Source organism: Colius striatus, chromosome 1 (assembly GCF_028858725.1).
Source record: "Colius striatus isolate bColStr4 chromosome 1, bColStr4.1.hap1, whole genome shotgun sequence".
NCBI classification, from domain to species: domain Eukaryota; kingdom Metazoa; phylum Chordata; class Aves; order Coliiformes; family Coliidae; genus Colius; species Colius striatus.
The window spans coordinates 125,187,355-125,203,809 of NC_084759.1; the positions used below are offsets into that span (position 1 = coordinate 125,187,355).

The window sequence follows — 16,455 nt, forward strand, 5'->3', positions numbered from 1 at the left end:
ATATGTTGTATTGCCTGAAATACCACCAAGTAATTCATTTCATTGCAGGTCTCCATAAGAGGCTGTTAAACTTCATTGTCACTAGTATGAGATTCAGACAAGACTCTCATTTTGTTTCCCATTGCATGAAGAGAAAGAATGTATTTTCTGCATATGTTTCCACTAGGCTGAAAAGAGGCTGTAAGATTTTAACTATATCACTAATTTCTCCACTAATCTTGAGCATAGCCTGCCATGTTTCCTCAAATGGCCTGTAGAATACAGTCATATGAGTACATATATATACATTGTTTGTCCTCTGGTGAACACATATGGAAGGTGCTAGAGACCACAGTGAATACAAATGAAAGTCACTACAGACTCCCCCCAACATCTTGTACTCAATATGCTTTCTGAAGAAGGCAACACTCGTTCAGTTTTAGATGCTGTAGGTGGAGCTGACAGTCAGTCAGCACACATGTAACTGGATTACAAGTTTGTAGAAATCCCTTAAAAAGCAACAGAATCAAATTTTCTAAGGTTGGACTCACTCTAGTCTGCCTCTTTTTTTATTTATACACTCTTTTTGTACTGTCATAAATGTTTTATACTTGCTTCCTTGTACTGTTTTTGCATTGACTTTTCTATATCTTGAAAGAATGCACTGCTATTCTCCATCTTCAACTAAAATTTTCCCCTCAAGCTCAGTTTGGTGTTTTCATATTCCTGCATAGTGATAGATACAGTCCTGAGGCTCTGGCCTCCTCAAAACAGATCTTTCCTTAAGCAGGTACTAGTCTGTTTGAAGGGAGACATAAGCTCTGTCATTCTGGTTATTTGTATACATCTCTACCAGACAGCATAGTTGATCCCAAGGATATTCTTATTCCTTTTTTAAGGACTGAAGTACTCTTTAAAGACCAGTACCTTTCTCTGATCATCCTTGACAAGAACTTTGGAAACTTTCACCTCCCTTGTTTCAATTATCTCTTTGCAGTTGACTATTGCAGGTCTGCATTTTCTTCAGAAATAACATACAACCAGCTGTGCTCATTGATGTAACTAGTTAGGATGAGAAAAAGAGCAAGTATTTTTTTGACAGAAAAAGGCTTCTTTTTGGTTTGGTGGTTTTTTGTGGTTTTTTTTTTTTCATGATATTCAATGTCTGTAAGGGGGGCAGAAGAGAACAAAACCAAAAATCTGGGTACAAAGTATTTCAGAATATCATAACTTACACCTTTCAAGAATCAGGTTGTGAGGACTAGAACCTATGTTTCCCTCTCCACTTGCAGATCCAGGAGGATGGATTCTAAGAATACTTATTGTTCCATTCTCTTGCATTCCCACAAATAGTATTGTGTAGCACCAAAGACTTGCTGTTCCTTGCATTAGCACAAAGGGTTAATAAGTTTCCCGTCTGAATCATGGAGCAGACCTATTAACTGCACATGAAATAACACAGAATTTTGAGACCTTTACTCTCAACCTCTTTGCCAGGTGACGTGTCCTATTGTTTACCACATACTGAGCAGCAATTGAAACTTGAGTTCTGGACCAAGCTGGCATACCAAGTGATACCTTGATACTCCTCTCCACCTGAGAGAATCTCTCTTACCATGATGGCATGTTTTTGAAAAAAAAAATTAAAAAATAAAAAAAGGGTAAAATTTTGTTGCCTTTATTATGTCTTTGTAGCTTTTCTGGTCTCCAAACCACAGATACAACCAGCTAATGGCTTTGTAAAGTTCTTCAATACCTTTTGTTGGCAGAGAAGAAGCAACAGGTGCTTGTAATCTGTCCAAGCTATTATTCAATCTCCTCCCCATGTAATTATAACTTTCCCCCCCACCAATCCAATCCCAGTGTATGATGTCAGTCACATTTAAATGCCACCAGTTATTTAGCTCTACCTTCAAATCATGGCAAGTCTATTTTTTGTTCATGGAAGAGGACATGTAGTGTGCACTCTGTGGGTGCATCAAGTCTTCAAGTAGCATACTGAAGCATACATCTCTTTTTCTTACAGTGACGATCCCTTTGAATTTCCCCAGAGTTTAATACTACTGGAATAATGATGGTGTAAACATCACACTTCAACTGGTTCAAGCTGATTCAAATGGACTCGCATGAGCTGGATGCTGTTTAGAATCTTTTTCTGGTGACCAACAAGAGTGATGCCAATACGCTGGATATCTCTGCAAGAGAATAGAGGATGTGGAAGGTGTTAAAAGGGGCTTCTTTTTCTGAATAGTCCCAGTCCATATCCCTGTATATTGAAATCAATATGTATGGATATATGTTTATGTATTGTCTGAGAAACAATTGCCAAGGCTTCTGCTTTTGCTTGGCAAATGTGTATGGGTGGAGTGGTGTCAGCAGAACTTGGTTGGCTATGATACAAAAAGATGCAGTGGAAATGGGCCATGAAAATCAAGAGAGGGCTGGAACACCTCTCCTACAAAGAAAGACTGAGAGAGTTGGGGTTGTTCAGCTCAGAGAAAAGAAGTCTCCATAGAAGTGTTCTTGCAGCCTTTTGATGTATAATAGGGTCTCACAAGAAAGATGGAGACATTTTACCAGGGCCTGTAGTGACAGGACAAGGGGCAATGGTTAAACTAAAAAAGAATAGGTTTAGATATAAGGAAGGGTGGTGAGACAAAGAAACAGGTTCCCAGAAGAAGTTGTGGATGACCCATCCCTGAAAGTGTTCAAAGTCAGGTTGGATGAGGTTTTGAGCAACCCAACCTGGTGAAAGATGTTTCTGCCCATGGCACTGGGGTTGGACTAGGTGACCTTTAAAGATTCCTTTGAACCCAAACCAGTCTATGATTCTAAGACTGTTATTTTTCTGGCTCCTGTACTCTACATAACACTTCAATCCAGTATCTGGTTAAGCTGCTTCCACACATCTCCTTATAAATAGTGTTGTGGTTTAACTGGCACAAGTTGTTATTACCTGTGGCAGATGTCATGAACACTCTTATGTAGCAGTCTCTCAGAAACACTAACAATATGTTTTGTAGTGTACACAGGATCGGTACCGGATTGCAAATATATAGTGTTATGGAAGGTATCCAGAGGCCCTTATAAGATATAAGAAACAGCAGCTACTTAGCTACAGTAGCTGTGACTTCCCTCTCCCTTTTCATTTGTATGTATTCTCCATATAACCCTACTAAATATTTCTCAGACTGCTTTCACTTTCTGCATGTCTGGTATGTTCTGCTCTCCGCTCCTCTACTTACTCCAGAGTCATGCGTGATATGACATCAAATGTAATCAGACCAGCCTGGTCAAAATTCTCCTTGTAACGGCCCATCTTGATAGCATCCAACCACTCATGGGCATTGCTGAGTGAAGGGAAATCTGGAGGACAGTTGCTCAGGAGAGGCTGAGATGGTCTGCAAGAGAGGCAGGTTCTAAAACCCAAGTTATCGACATCAGCTGACCACACTAGTAAGGTAAGAGTTAGGAGAAGGAGAAAATGCAACCTCTGAAGAGCACAAAGTGGACAACAATGATATTTATTCTTCATGTCCAGATTCCTAAAGCCGAACCTTGATGCCCTTGTTTTAGACTACCTGTGTTCCCTTTTTTCCCAACCCAAGAAATTGATCCCTCCTTTCCATTTTATACTCTATCAGGCACATTGTCTTCTTGTTGCCCCAGATCTTTTCACACTTTCTGGTCTAGGCCTATTATCTGGCCAAAGAGTTCAGAGGTCTCTGAGGTAGAGATGAGACCATCTTTGTGATTAGCTGTCCCTCATCTAGATGTACTCCTTGGATCAGAAAGTAACCTATGAGACATTAAGTACATTGCCTCACTCCAATACTCATCAGACAAAAGCATAGCAGTAAGAGGCCAAAGAAATTACTATTTATACATGGCATTTGGGCTTTTTCCTGTCATCTGAATCTGTTCCAAAGCTATAACTCTTTGTGTTATTTTTCAGTAAACTGGAAATGACTAAGCACTTTTCCCCTCCCCAACTGTGGAGTACACTCTGCTGAGATATGGTGCATAGATATCACAGGGAAAAATCCTCCAGGCCAGCAGGATCTGTCATTAGCCCAACAGCCACCTAATCTTAGCACCATTTACCTCCCCAGAGACTTTCCTGAGTTTCTGCCTCTGGTTCCATCAGGCTGCAAAATGTAGTTGGGAAAATATGCGATGTAAGCTGCAGCTCTAATTAGCCTTAGCTACAGATTTCCTTCCTCCACAAGCTAAGGTCTTCTCTTCCTTCATCACCTCTTGTGATCACATGGTATTGCATGATAACAGAATATCTTATGCAGCTGCACTCAGATATGTCCCTCCCTTCATTCCCTAAGATTCCTTACTTGTTCATCCACTGTGCACATCATCAAGAGATTTATCTTCCCTCACATTTTAGCACTCATGACTCCTCATTACCCATTAAGAATCAAGATATACAGTTCTTCCAATCCTCTCCCTCTTTTGTTTTATCTTCCTATTTGTTCCCAGTCTTAGATGAGAGGGTTGGAAAAAATACTATGTAGCATAATTTACTGCTTTCTTTTTTTCATGGTGCCTACCAAGAGACAAGCCTATTATTTTGCACTAAATCGTCATCTCACCTGCTGGTCCCAGTGCCTGTGGCTTTGAGGGCAGATGGCTTGCGGATCATTTTATCTAGGGCACTGACTATTTGCTCAAATTTGGGTCTCTGCACCCTCTCCTTCTGCCAGCAGTCAAGCATCAGCAGGTGCAAAACAGTTGGGCAGTCTGGGGGTGGTGGCAGGCGATAGTCCTGGTCAATGGCATTAATTACCTGCAGGAAAGAAGAAAAAAGCTTTAACTCAGCTGGGAAAATAAAAGACAAACAAGCTTAAACCACTTGGTGGTGTATGACTTTCTTCTATTTGGATTGATACAAGACGGAGAGAGGCAGATATACATTCTCACTACCTCTAAAACTTACATCCTGATTGGACATGTCCCAGTAAGGCCTCTCACCATAGGACATCACCTCCCACATGACAATGCCATAGCTCCAGACATCACTGGAAGAGGTGAACTTGCGATACTGGACAGCTTCAGGGGCAGTCCAACGGATGGGGATTTTGCAGCTCTAGAAAGCAGTCAGAGAACAACCAGAATGTTAGTGAGATAAGGACTATTTGTGAAAATGGCACCACTGAACCGATCAGATGCCAGCAGCGTGACACAACTCTGAGAATCAGGTGCCGGTCCAGTCTATGCTGTCTTGTAGTCACTGTCGGTTTAAATTCAAGGTATGTTCAAGGTTTCCACCTTATTCTATTGACAAATAGATGCAAAAAAATAGAATCATTCCTCCTTGCTACTACAAATCCTATGATGTAATAGATTTGTTGAGAAGTGGCAGGTAGTAAAATCCTCCTGAAAGTCACAATTATCTGGAAATCTAAAACTATTTAAACAATCCCCAACTGCAACACCGAGGACAGATACACTGAGTGGCTAGCATCAACTCCTCCCTCTTTCCATCCTAACTTTTGTGGAAGGTATGACCTTCCAGATGAAATGTCATTCAGGTGCTGGTTCTTCATAACACGCACATCTAGAACTATTCCACTTTTCAGTGAATTCTTCTTCATCTCTTGCGTACCAAAGGTTAGTTTGTCATCCCTTTTGTAGTATGTATAATGGGTGTCAGAACATCATAGACAATAAGTTCATTTGACGGTTGTATGTCTATAAATATACGCATGCCAGTTATCTTTTCTACATGAAAAAAATAACTCTATTTCTCAAAGGGTTGTAGTACAGGACTTAAAACTCTCCTGTAGTCCTTTATATAGTAAGAAGCTAATGAAAGGGGAAAGATACCACTTAGATTATGAGGTTTGTCCAATTCACCATCATTCCATAAAGAACATCATTGAGACTGCATTTCATATGGCAGAATGGATCAGATATTCAGTTGGTTTTGGTTTTTACTGTTTTGGAACTGATCACCTGCGAAACAGAAGGCTCTACCTCACTGGTCTCTCAATGGGCTAAAAAGAGTACACCAAATCAAGGAGGAATACAGGAAAAAGTTGTAGCTGGCAGCAGTGCAGCAACTAACTCCATAGTGGTAACTCACCAGAGCGCCAGTATAGGTGGGATTTGAAGCATCATCCTCCAGAAAGCGGGACAAACCAAAGTCTGACACCTTGCATACAAGGTTACTGTTGACTAAGATGTTACGTGCTGCCAGGTCACGATGCACATAGTTCATGTCTGAAAGGTAACGCATGCCAGCTGCAATCCCCCGTAGCATTCCCACCAGCTGTAACACACTGAACTGTCCCTCCTTCTGCTGCAAGGAGGCAAACATAGGCTTCTATGACCACAGAACATGGAGCCACCAGGGAAGACTAACAACAAGCAAGGTTACAAGATGGATTTATGAAGTTAGAGAACATTAATCTTAACTTCAGCTAAACTAAAAGTTCACAGACAGCAATTAAGAAAAGAGAGTGGGCTTAAAGCAATGAATCTCAAATGAACTCAGATTCCGGTGACCTTTTTTGGAAGATAAATCTCATCTTGTAGCTATACCCTCCTTTAGCAACCTACACCTAGTCTCATTAGATGGATAAATGAATGAAATTGGACAAATTTGCTCTTACTGTTTTAAGATCTTTACAATGGGTTCTGTGCAATTTTACACAAATGGTGCTCTTCAAAATGTACTTGTCAAAGCATTTGTGGTTGAATTAGCACATGAATCAGTTAAAGAAAACTTTTGTATCTATACTGCAAAATCATCTATATTTATGTTTCATCACTAGAAAAAACACTGGAAGCTCCTAGTCCAAAAATAACTATACACGTCATTAACTTATTACAATGTCAAAACTTTAAAACATTCAGTGAAATAAAGTCTGAAAAAAATTATTAAAAAGGCAAACTTTGGAGTATGCACATAAGGAGACTGAAAGCTACGTACAAAGATAAAACAATTTGGTATTGTTTGCCATTACTTATTTGAGCTGGAAAAGCCTAAAATAACACATTTTATATGATGAGTGAGCTTTTGGAATATTTTCACTGTGTTGGCCCAAAACCACTTACTCTGGTAATTTGCTATTACTTTTATTGCACCTGAAGAGCGCAACTGAGGACTTATAGAGACAGGATTGAAGAGGAAGGACAGGCAGAATTATCAGATCTGAAACTGGCACACAGCAAGATGAAGAGGTAACACTTGTGGGAGACTCTGGTTGTGGTACCCTGAGGAAGGAATCCAGTGATCCATTCTCCATGAACTCTGTGACAATCATGACAGGTCGGCTCTTGGTGACCACACCCTCCAGATGGATAACATTGGGATGCTCAAATTGTCCCATGATGCTGGCTTCACTCAGGAACTCCCGCCTCTGTTCATCTGTATAACCTGACTTCAGGGTCTTAATAGCTACTGTGTATTCACGCTTCCCTGGGTGTTTCAGGCGCCCAAAGCACACCTCTCCAAACTCTCCTGTCAGGGAGAGAAGAAACACACTTCAAACATGGAAACACAGCAAAGAATTTTAGTTAGGTGAACTAAAAAATTCTACTGTGGAAGACTTCAGGTGCTGCTTGGAAATAGGGTTATTAGGACTATTTGGACTAAGGTAAAGTTCTTGCTCAGATTGGAGACCATATCTTCAGGGTTCAAATGAGGAGCCCTTGAGCCTTCAAAGGGTGTTTTAAAATTGGTTTGAAGCCAGTATCTAAGGGTAAGTATGTTAATTTTGTTAAAAGTTAAGATTAGTTATCCTGAGACACTTGAAGTACCATGGTTGGGTCCATTTCAGGCCAGTAGTATGCCAGGTCTCAAGGTGAACAAGAAAGCGTTTAAAAATCTGCAGATTCCCACAGTACCTGATCCAATGACTTCCTCAATCTTGATGAAGGACACGTCAATCTCCTTGGCAAATTCTCGAATAGCTTCATTAGGATCTTCATAGGTTGAAGGATCAATGTAATATTTCACTCCAAGTCCTGCAGTGAAGGAGACACCCCAAAACATCGCCAGAATCAGACCCTGAGAGACATGGGTGTTAATGAGCCCTGAAAAGACTGACATTTACCATTTGTTGCTCAAGACCTCTTACCTCGTGCAGTGATATACTGCTGCAGGCGGTCTGTGTATGGAGTCTCTCGCCTTTTACTGCAGGACATAAAGGAAAGGCAAGTCAAAACACACACACAAGTCAGTCACAGCACGTTGGGGTAGGCTTCTCAAGGCAAGACTCAGCGAGTCGCTGAATTTAGGGATAGAAGGTGAGTGTTAAGATCCTGCCCATCTCGTGGTAACCAGTGCATGTTTGTGTTCTATATGTTAGTTTTTACATCACTGTTTGCATTCCCACTTTAGATATGACAAATGATAGGGACTCCAGTACTATTCTGAAAAAAATATTACAGTTTAACATCACTGTCTTGGAAGTTTTCTTAATATTCAGGCTAAATTTGCATTTTAATTCTGACAAATTATTATTTTCAATACTAATCTAAGCCACATCTTGTGATGCCTTTTAAGTTACTAAAAAGTCATTTTCAGAGCTATTTACTCTAATGCTTAATTTGTGTAATTCTCTCCCAAAGATTAATAATTCTTTATTTTTCTTCCTAGTCTCTTACCAGCATTTACTTTCACTATTCTTTTCATAAGTATGGTAGCCAAAATCAATCGCACAGTCAGAAGGACAGAGATCTTTTCCACTATGTGATTTTTGCATGTTTATATCAAAACAGAGATGGTTTTTACTTATTGCATATATGCATTTATTTTCCAGTAAACATAAGTCCTTTTCAGCATAGTCATTTCTCAGATTTCGTTCTCCTCTTAAATGTGTATAACTCAAGCATTTTTTTCCCACGTGATCTAGTTGCTTTGTAAGATTCGTTCTATTCTTGGTTTGCTCTAAACATCTGCACCTCAGTATTATGCTGATATTTTCCATTTTCAAGTCATCTTCTGTGTTCATATTTTTGTCACAAAAATGTTTAATTCATGCTGGTTTGCAATCTTTTCTAAAGCGTATTAATTAGACAAGACTGTAAATCAAACCCTGTGGTATCCTGTAGTATCCGTCTGTATGCATGGATATGTGTCAACTCATATGCTTTGCTGTTTCAGCCCAAGACCTTCTATGTGATGATTCAATTAGCATCTAAAGACAGAATATCATGAAACATTTTGTTACTTTTCTTTACTAACAACTAATTTTGTAATTCTAACAGGCAACTTTATGTATTTTTCTTATTTGTCTTACCTCTTCAAATTCTGATACAACTATAAAATCACCATAAATCTATAAATCTATAATCACTATAATATCACTATAAAAGTTAGTTTGACCTTCAACATCTGTTCTGTTGCAGAAATAAATTGGCTTTACTGGGGACCAATGCCTAAGAACTAATAGTACATGAAAATGCTATTTCACCTGAAATTCAGGTCTACGTTCATGGCTTTTTAACAGGTTATCTAACATACTAATGATTTTCCATCACTAAAAACCCAAATGAATTAGCTAAAATAGGTGTTTCACATTGTATATTGCCTGGAAAATGTGTACTAACAATTTAGAAAAACATGCACTTGACTCTATGCATGTTCAAACTTTTAAATAACTACTCATTTCATGTGGTATTATTAATTTCCTACAGGTTAAATTTTACTCTTCTCATCAAGGAGAAATTTAAAGTAGAAATTTGGCATCACCACTTTTTCTGGACAACTGTGTATTAATTGCACGTGAACCTTCAACTACAAATTAATCTCTTTTTTTATATATCCTTTTATGTAGATACCCATTATGAAACCCATTAATGCCTTTCCTCAGCACAGTTTTGGATATATTTATTTGTTCTGTGTTTGGTGTATTTTTTTAAGAAAAATACACATTTTATTGAATTGTGCACATAAAATATGGCTTTAGCTGTTAGAAGCTACAAAAGGAGGCAACAATGCAAGGAGAAATGGGGCAGGATCTTTCCTTAACTAGAAAACAGCATCTCAAGGACTTCTGGATAAGGGTAGATAAGGCTGTTTCCCTTGGGATGGGGTTATGTAGAAGGGTATATGTGAAGTAAGAAAGTTTCACTGTCTGCAGTGCACATGAGCATGTCAGGGAATTCACCTCTTGAAGATGATGGCAAAGACAGCAATGGCAGCAATTACCAAGAAGGCTAGACCACCGAGTGCTGAGCCAACGATAAACGGCAGTCGGTCCTGCATCGTCTCTGAGCGCTCCCCTAGCAAGGAAGACACAAGTACACACATACAGAAATGCAGAGGACAGCAACTGTTAGAGTCTCCCTTCTACCCAATTAGGTTTCACCCAGAATTCCTTCCCTACCAGCCGTTTGATTCACAGGCTAGTCCTCGCAGTTCAACAAATGCTTGACTTGCTTATCCCTTTACCCCTTCAATCACTATGCTTCTCCAGTGCCTACCTTCCTACTTCTGAAAACCAGTGCTTCTTCCGAATGTACTTTTCCTTCTCCTGGTCCACTGACACCTGACTAGCCCCTTAAGTATAGAAGTATATATAAGTATATAAACCCTTTAGCTCTACACATGGGCTTTGATCCCTTGTGTCCCCTATAAATTTAACTTGTAGATTACGCACATGAGTACCTTTGATCCAGACCAAAGAGTATCACAAGGTAGTAGTATGTTGCTCTCTGCATGAATAGATGATGGTACTGCTGGAACTTCTGGGTGTATACCCTGTGACCTATCTATCTTTAAAACTTCAACAGAGCATTCAGCTGTAAGATGTCCTGTAACAGCTGGAGACCAAACTGCAGCACTGTATAGTGCTATATAGTGTAACACCCTCCTAAAGATACTTATAGAATCACAGAATCATAGAATCATTTTGGCTGGAAGAAACCTTTAAGATCATCAAGTCCAGCCTTTGTCCTTCCTATCCCTATTGACCACTGGACCGTTTCCCTAAGTGCAACATCCAACTGTCTCTTAAACACTTCCAGGGACGGTGACTCCAGCACCTCCCTGGGCAGCCCGTTCCAATGCCTGACAACCCTTTCAGTAAAGAAATTCCTCCTCATATCCAGCCTGAACCTCCCCTGGTTCTGGTCACAAAGGCAACAAGGAGTAGGACTGGGGAATATTGTGGTAAATAATACACTCTGACATCATGAAGCTTATTTGAGTGGACACATCTGCATATGCAAACTATGATATACAGAAATGCAAGTTGAGTACAAGTGTTTGGTAGCAATCTTCCACAGAATAAACTAACACACTCAAGGACACACAAAACTGAAAGATTTTCTTGTGCAGATCTGAATGCAAAATGGTAGCACTTACCTCCCATTAAAGTCTGGAAATACATCTTTCCACTGTATGGGCCATAGCCCACTGCTGTTCTAGCTCGTACTTGGAAAGCATAGATCTTGCCTGGGCTCAGACTTGATATAGTGGCCATGTTGGTTTCACTAGTCAAAGTGAATGAATTATCCTCATCTTCTGCCTGTGAATGTCAGTGACCAAAAAGAAATGTGAGACTCCTGCCCTCACCACTCATTCTCAATGCTCATTTCCATGTTGGCCCAATATTCTTTGAATCTATTCAGAACCTCCCAACCAAATGGTATTCCAGATCTGACTTCCTGGCACACTACTGCTTTTCATTCCCTAGGCCTGTGTGTCCCACAAAGCTCTGACAAAGACACTCAATCCTGTCCTAAACAAGAGTGAGAGACAAAACTACCTTGTGGTAGTCCTGTGGTTCCTTGTGGTAGCCCTGTGGTTCCTTGCTAAGGACATCTTTAAAAAGAGTCAAGTCTGTCCTGACATTTTGCTTACTATAATCTCCAAACTCACGTACTCTCTTAGGAGAATCCAGAGTAAGAATACAGGTAATGTTGTATCCAGGAAACTGATAGACATGTCATTACAGCTAGAAGGCACTTTTACTGCTAGAAAAACAGTAGCCCCATACAATCCTTCAAAATGTGAAAGAAAAATATAGAATAGGGGCCTGTCTTAACAGCCCCAGGTACCTCTTCCCCTCAAATCACTTGGATTAGGACTCATGAAAGATGTAAATGTATTTGTATTTGCCACTCTGTATTTCCAGCATACAGACAGACAATGGATATCCTCCACTTAAGGAAAGAAAGGGTACATTCCTCCACCCAAAATTTCTCAAGAGGCATCTGTCCAGGCACAAATGGAGACACAGGACTTTGCTCCACAAACACATGATAGAATGTTGCAGTGAGTCCAATTCCAATCTGTGTATCCAGAAATGTAGTTCCTTCCACTGTTACCTGTGTCAGTTGTTGCTAAACTTCCTAATTTGTTAGTCACAGCTTTATAGCTTAGCTGCAAATGTCTTCCCTTTTTTTATTTACATTGTCCCTAGATGGTTCCATGTTGGGAAATACAGATGGACTGATGTTAGAAGAAGCATTTATTATGCACTTTTGGGTTTGCTACAGCTTGTTCTTCCTTCATAACTGAAGCATTTTTCCTCTACCTTGATCACCTGGATCCAGCAGGACATCTCCTAGACAGAAGATTTCCCTGTTCTCTTTTCCATAACAACTATACAACAATCACCACTACATAACTTCCTGCCTACCTTGTCAAAGTAGCGTAGCTGGTAATCCAGGATGATCCCATTGGGCTGGTCTGGCTGAGGCCATGATAGTGTGATGCTATTGGTAGTACGACTCACCTGATGCATCATAGGGACAGCAGAGGGGACTGCAATGACAGAGAGGAAGGACAGATGAAGGGCAGATTGCAAGGGGATAAGCTTAACAATGAACTAGAATTGAATATTAATTATGATGAGTTAATAAGTTAAGTTAGCCCTTCCTTTAATTTCTCTTGATTTGCATTATGAAGTATTGTATAAAATAACTAGAAGAAAACAGGCACAGTTCTACTCTACTGGGAGATACAGTCACTGACAACTTAGACAAAAATAAAATGAAAAAATCCACATCCAACTCAACATCACAGGAATTATGAAATTATCTCAATTGTAGCCAGAACATTATTCCGATCTTCAAATTGCAAATTTTATATGCAAGATGACAAGATGTTCAGTGCCACTGCCTTGCTCTAGAATCACATTTCAACAAACAATGTGACAATGGTCAGCACTAAAGCAAACGATGCTACCTCTCTCCTGTGTCTCCCACAGATTATAATTCCTTGCCTGGGGAGAAAAAATCTATCAGAGTAATTGAAGCCTTTCACTCCCATCACAGCTGAAAACCAGAATATAGAGACAGATGAGAACCCTGATGCATTAAGCATTTAAGACTTTGAAGCATTCCTCAGTTCAGGTGTAGATCATAGAGAATGAAAGCATCTCACTACAATAGCCTGATATGCAGCCTTGTGTTCAGACTAGCTCCAGGATCTCAGGCCAATCCCTGTCAGTACTGTTGCACAGATGCCTAAACTGCCACCGCATTTGAAACTAGCAGTCACTGAACTGCAAAAGTCCAGTATGAATAGGCTTCTAACTACCACTGCTGCCTGGAGCCACCACTTAAAGGTCAATGTTAAGTGTGCATTTCTGGAAGCTTCACATATAGTTTTTCTGTCCTTAAATAGATAGCTAAGTTGCTGTCTTTTGATGAACAGGCCAGGTTGGTATCCTATCCAGATGGAGCTGTTAGCTATCTTGATTAGCTGCTTATAGTCTCTACTGGATATTAATTACTGTGGGAAAATATTGTCTTCCCTTTATGTAGAAAGCACGGATCTGGACATCAAACATAGAAGAAAGCTTTGGAAGAATGAAACCAGAAAGCAAGCAAGAACTTGTGTCTATCAATATTAGAAATCTTTTGATTGGCTATTCTAAAAGTCTGAAGTTCAGTTCAAAACATTGAGATGTATAATTGCCATTAATTCTCAAACTAACTGGAAATTCATTAAATAGGAAGAAAACAAAATATTATCTTCAAGGTAACACAATTAATGATATAAAACACTGTTGACTAAAATTATATTAGAATGATAAACAATCAAACAATTATTTGGGGAAGTTTTGGTTTTCATTTTTTAAAATTTTCCTAGAGGCACCATTTACATGGTCCAAAAACACCTATTTAATAGCAGGCTCTTTCCTGAAGTAGTCAGCTCTTCTAAAACATGTCCTCAGAGAAGGAATGGAGATGAATGGTTCTCAAAGACACTTGCATGTGAAGTTTTCTGGGGAATGAAAATTAACTTCTACAAAAAAAATCCATGAACTTATATGTACACACCCACACGCCCGACTCTAGGTTCATGCAAAAGCTAAAAGAATATTAGTTCCTTTCTAGGAAGAGATTTCCAAGCAAAAATATCAGGATTACTGGAATAGGACCTTTCAGCCTGCCCAGCTGTCTGCCCACAAAGCTCTTCTAAAGTTTTACTTTGTCTCTGCAAGCAAAACATCCTGTTCCAAAGAAATCTCCAGGCAGGAGCTATGAGAACCCTCATTTTCCTAAAGGAAGTAATATTTTCAACAACATTTAAATTTTCCAGAAAAAGCAGGCCAATGAAAAGCTGCCACCAAACTCCACTAGTTTTACACGATACAAACTTTCTTGAAGTGAGGTGTGAAGTGGAAACATTTGGCAAATGATCAAAACATGCAAAATAGCATTTTCTTCCCTCACTAATTGTGGAAAAAAAATGGAATGCTTTTAGTAACAAGATAAACTTATTCTGAAAGACATAATTCAAATGGGCTCCAAACAGCACTGGTAACTGGGAACTAGTTAAAAACATAAATGAAACATAAATATAAGAGTATAAACAATAAATTGATTTCTCGCATCCTTACTCCTTTTATTTCTTAAAATCACCTGTCTTTCAAACCAGATGGCGCAGCTACTTCATCTGCCAACGATAACGTTGAGACAAGAATGGAAGAAAAGCAGCAATCAACTGAAGATCATATTTAAGACACAAAAGAATAAGACTTTATTTAAACAATAACATGAGGAGAATGGGATAACTGGTCAATTAATATTCGATCAAGACTGATTCTGCTACATTTTAATGTTGTGAACACTTTTGGCTCCTTCAGGTTATCATTTGCCAATGATGCAAAGATCTGAGCTGCCACTATGCAAAATCTGAATAAGAACTATGATGATAAATGGTAGTCTACTCACTTATGCAGTTTGCAGAACCAAGTTACAAACACTGGAATTAGAATTATTGGGAAACACAAGGAAAAAAATTTACTAGAGTGGCTTTACCCCGAGTTACACTGTGTGTATCTCTCAACCATGTGCCACAGCATTCTAGAATGTCCCTATTGTCCACCTATGTCCATCACTCGAGATAAGTAGGTTAGGGGGGCGGGAAGGGGAGAAGACCCAGGGAAATGCAGGTAGCTCAGTCTCACCTTGATCCCTGGGAAGATGATGGAACAGCTCATCTAGGAAACCTTTTCCAGGCCCATGATGCACAACAAAGTAATTGTGAGTAGACAGATTGGTTTCTCAAAGGGGAACTCAGGCATGACTAGCTTTCTATGACAAGGCATAGAAAGGCAAGGGCAATGAATATTGACTACCTTGGCTTCAGTAAGGCTTTCAACACCATCTCCCACAATATCCTCATAGGGAATATAGTATGGGCTTTAAGCACTCCCTGTCATAATATCCTCTCATAGACAACCTGATGAGGTATGGGATGGATAAGCAGGCAGTGAAGTTCATTGAAAACTGCCCAAACAACTGAGCCCAGACAGTGGTGTCCAGTGGAATGAAGCCTGGAGGATAGAGGCAGGCACATAGTAGTGTACTCCGGGAGTTCAATACTGTTCAACATCTTCCCTAATGATGTGGATGATGGGGCAGAGTGCACCCTTGGCAAATTTTCTGATGATACAAAATTGAGAGGAATGGCTGATATACCACAGGATCACGCTGCCATGCAGAAGGACCTTGATAGGTTAGAGAAATAAGCCAACAATGATCTCCCAGTTCAACAGAGGGAAGTGCAGAATCCTGCACTAAGGCAGGAATAAACCCCATGATCCAGTCAGGCTGGGGACTGGCCACCTGGACAGCAGCTTTGCAGAAAGCGTCCTGGGGGTCCTGGTGGACACCAAGTTGAACAGGAGCCAGCAGTGTGCCCTTGCTGCAAAGAAGGCCAATGGTATCTTGGGGGTTGCATTAGGAAAAATGTTACCAGCAGACTGAGGGAGGGTGATCTTTCCTCTCTACTCAGCTCTGGTGAGACCTCACATGGGGGCCTGTGTCCGCCTGAGGGCTCCCCAGTACAAGAGAGACAGGACATACTCTCATATAAGGAGAAGCGGAGAGAGCTGGGACTGCTTAGCCTGACTTGCAGGGACCTCATGAACGTGCACAAATACTGTTCAGTTGCGCCCAGTGACTGACTCAGAGGCAATGGGCACAAACTGAAACAGAGGAGATAGTCTTCCTCTGAACACAAGGAAACATCTTTTACCGTGAAGGTGACTG

General features: G+C 40.1%; 1 protein-coding gene across 1 annotated transcript in view; it reads right to left on the reverse strand.

Annotated features, from left to right (window-relative positions):
• Window positions 1-1,698: 1,698 nt before the first annotated feature.
• The window catches only part of LOC104560455 (ephrin type-B receptor 5), a 70,215-nt gene continuing 55,458 nt past the window's right edge, over window positions 1,699-16,455 (reverse strand). Inside the window, exons 7-17 of the mRNA XM_061988783.1 lie at window positions 12,588-12,712; window positions 11,309-11,471; window positions 10,110-10,224; window positions 8,076-8,131; window positions 7,843-7,962; window positions 7,209-7,456; window positions 6,077-6,292; window positions 4,928-5,077; window positions 4,584-4,777; window positions 3,225-3,380; window positions 1,699-2,174 (exon numbers count right to left, since the gene is read on the reverse strand). Of these exons, the coding sequence (XP_061844767.1) occupies window positions 2,066-2,174; window positions 3,225-3,380; window positions 4,584-4,777; window positions 4,928-5,077; window positions 6,077-6,292; window positions 7,209-7,456; window positions 7,843-7,962; window positions 8,076-8,131; window positions 10,110-10,224; window positions 11,309-11,471; window positions 12,588-12,712 (1,652 nt within the window). The 3' untranslated portion in view covers window positions 1,699-2,065. The remainder of the gene's footprint in view (window positions 2,175-3,224; window positions 3,381-4,583; window positions 4,778-4,927; window positions 5,078-6,076; window positions 6,293-7,208; window positions 7,457-7,842; window positions 7,963-8,075; window positions 8,132-10,109; window positions 10,225-11,308; window positions 11,472-12,587; window positions 12,713-16,455) is intronic.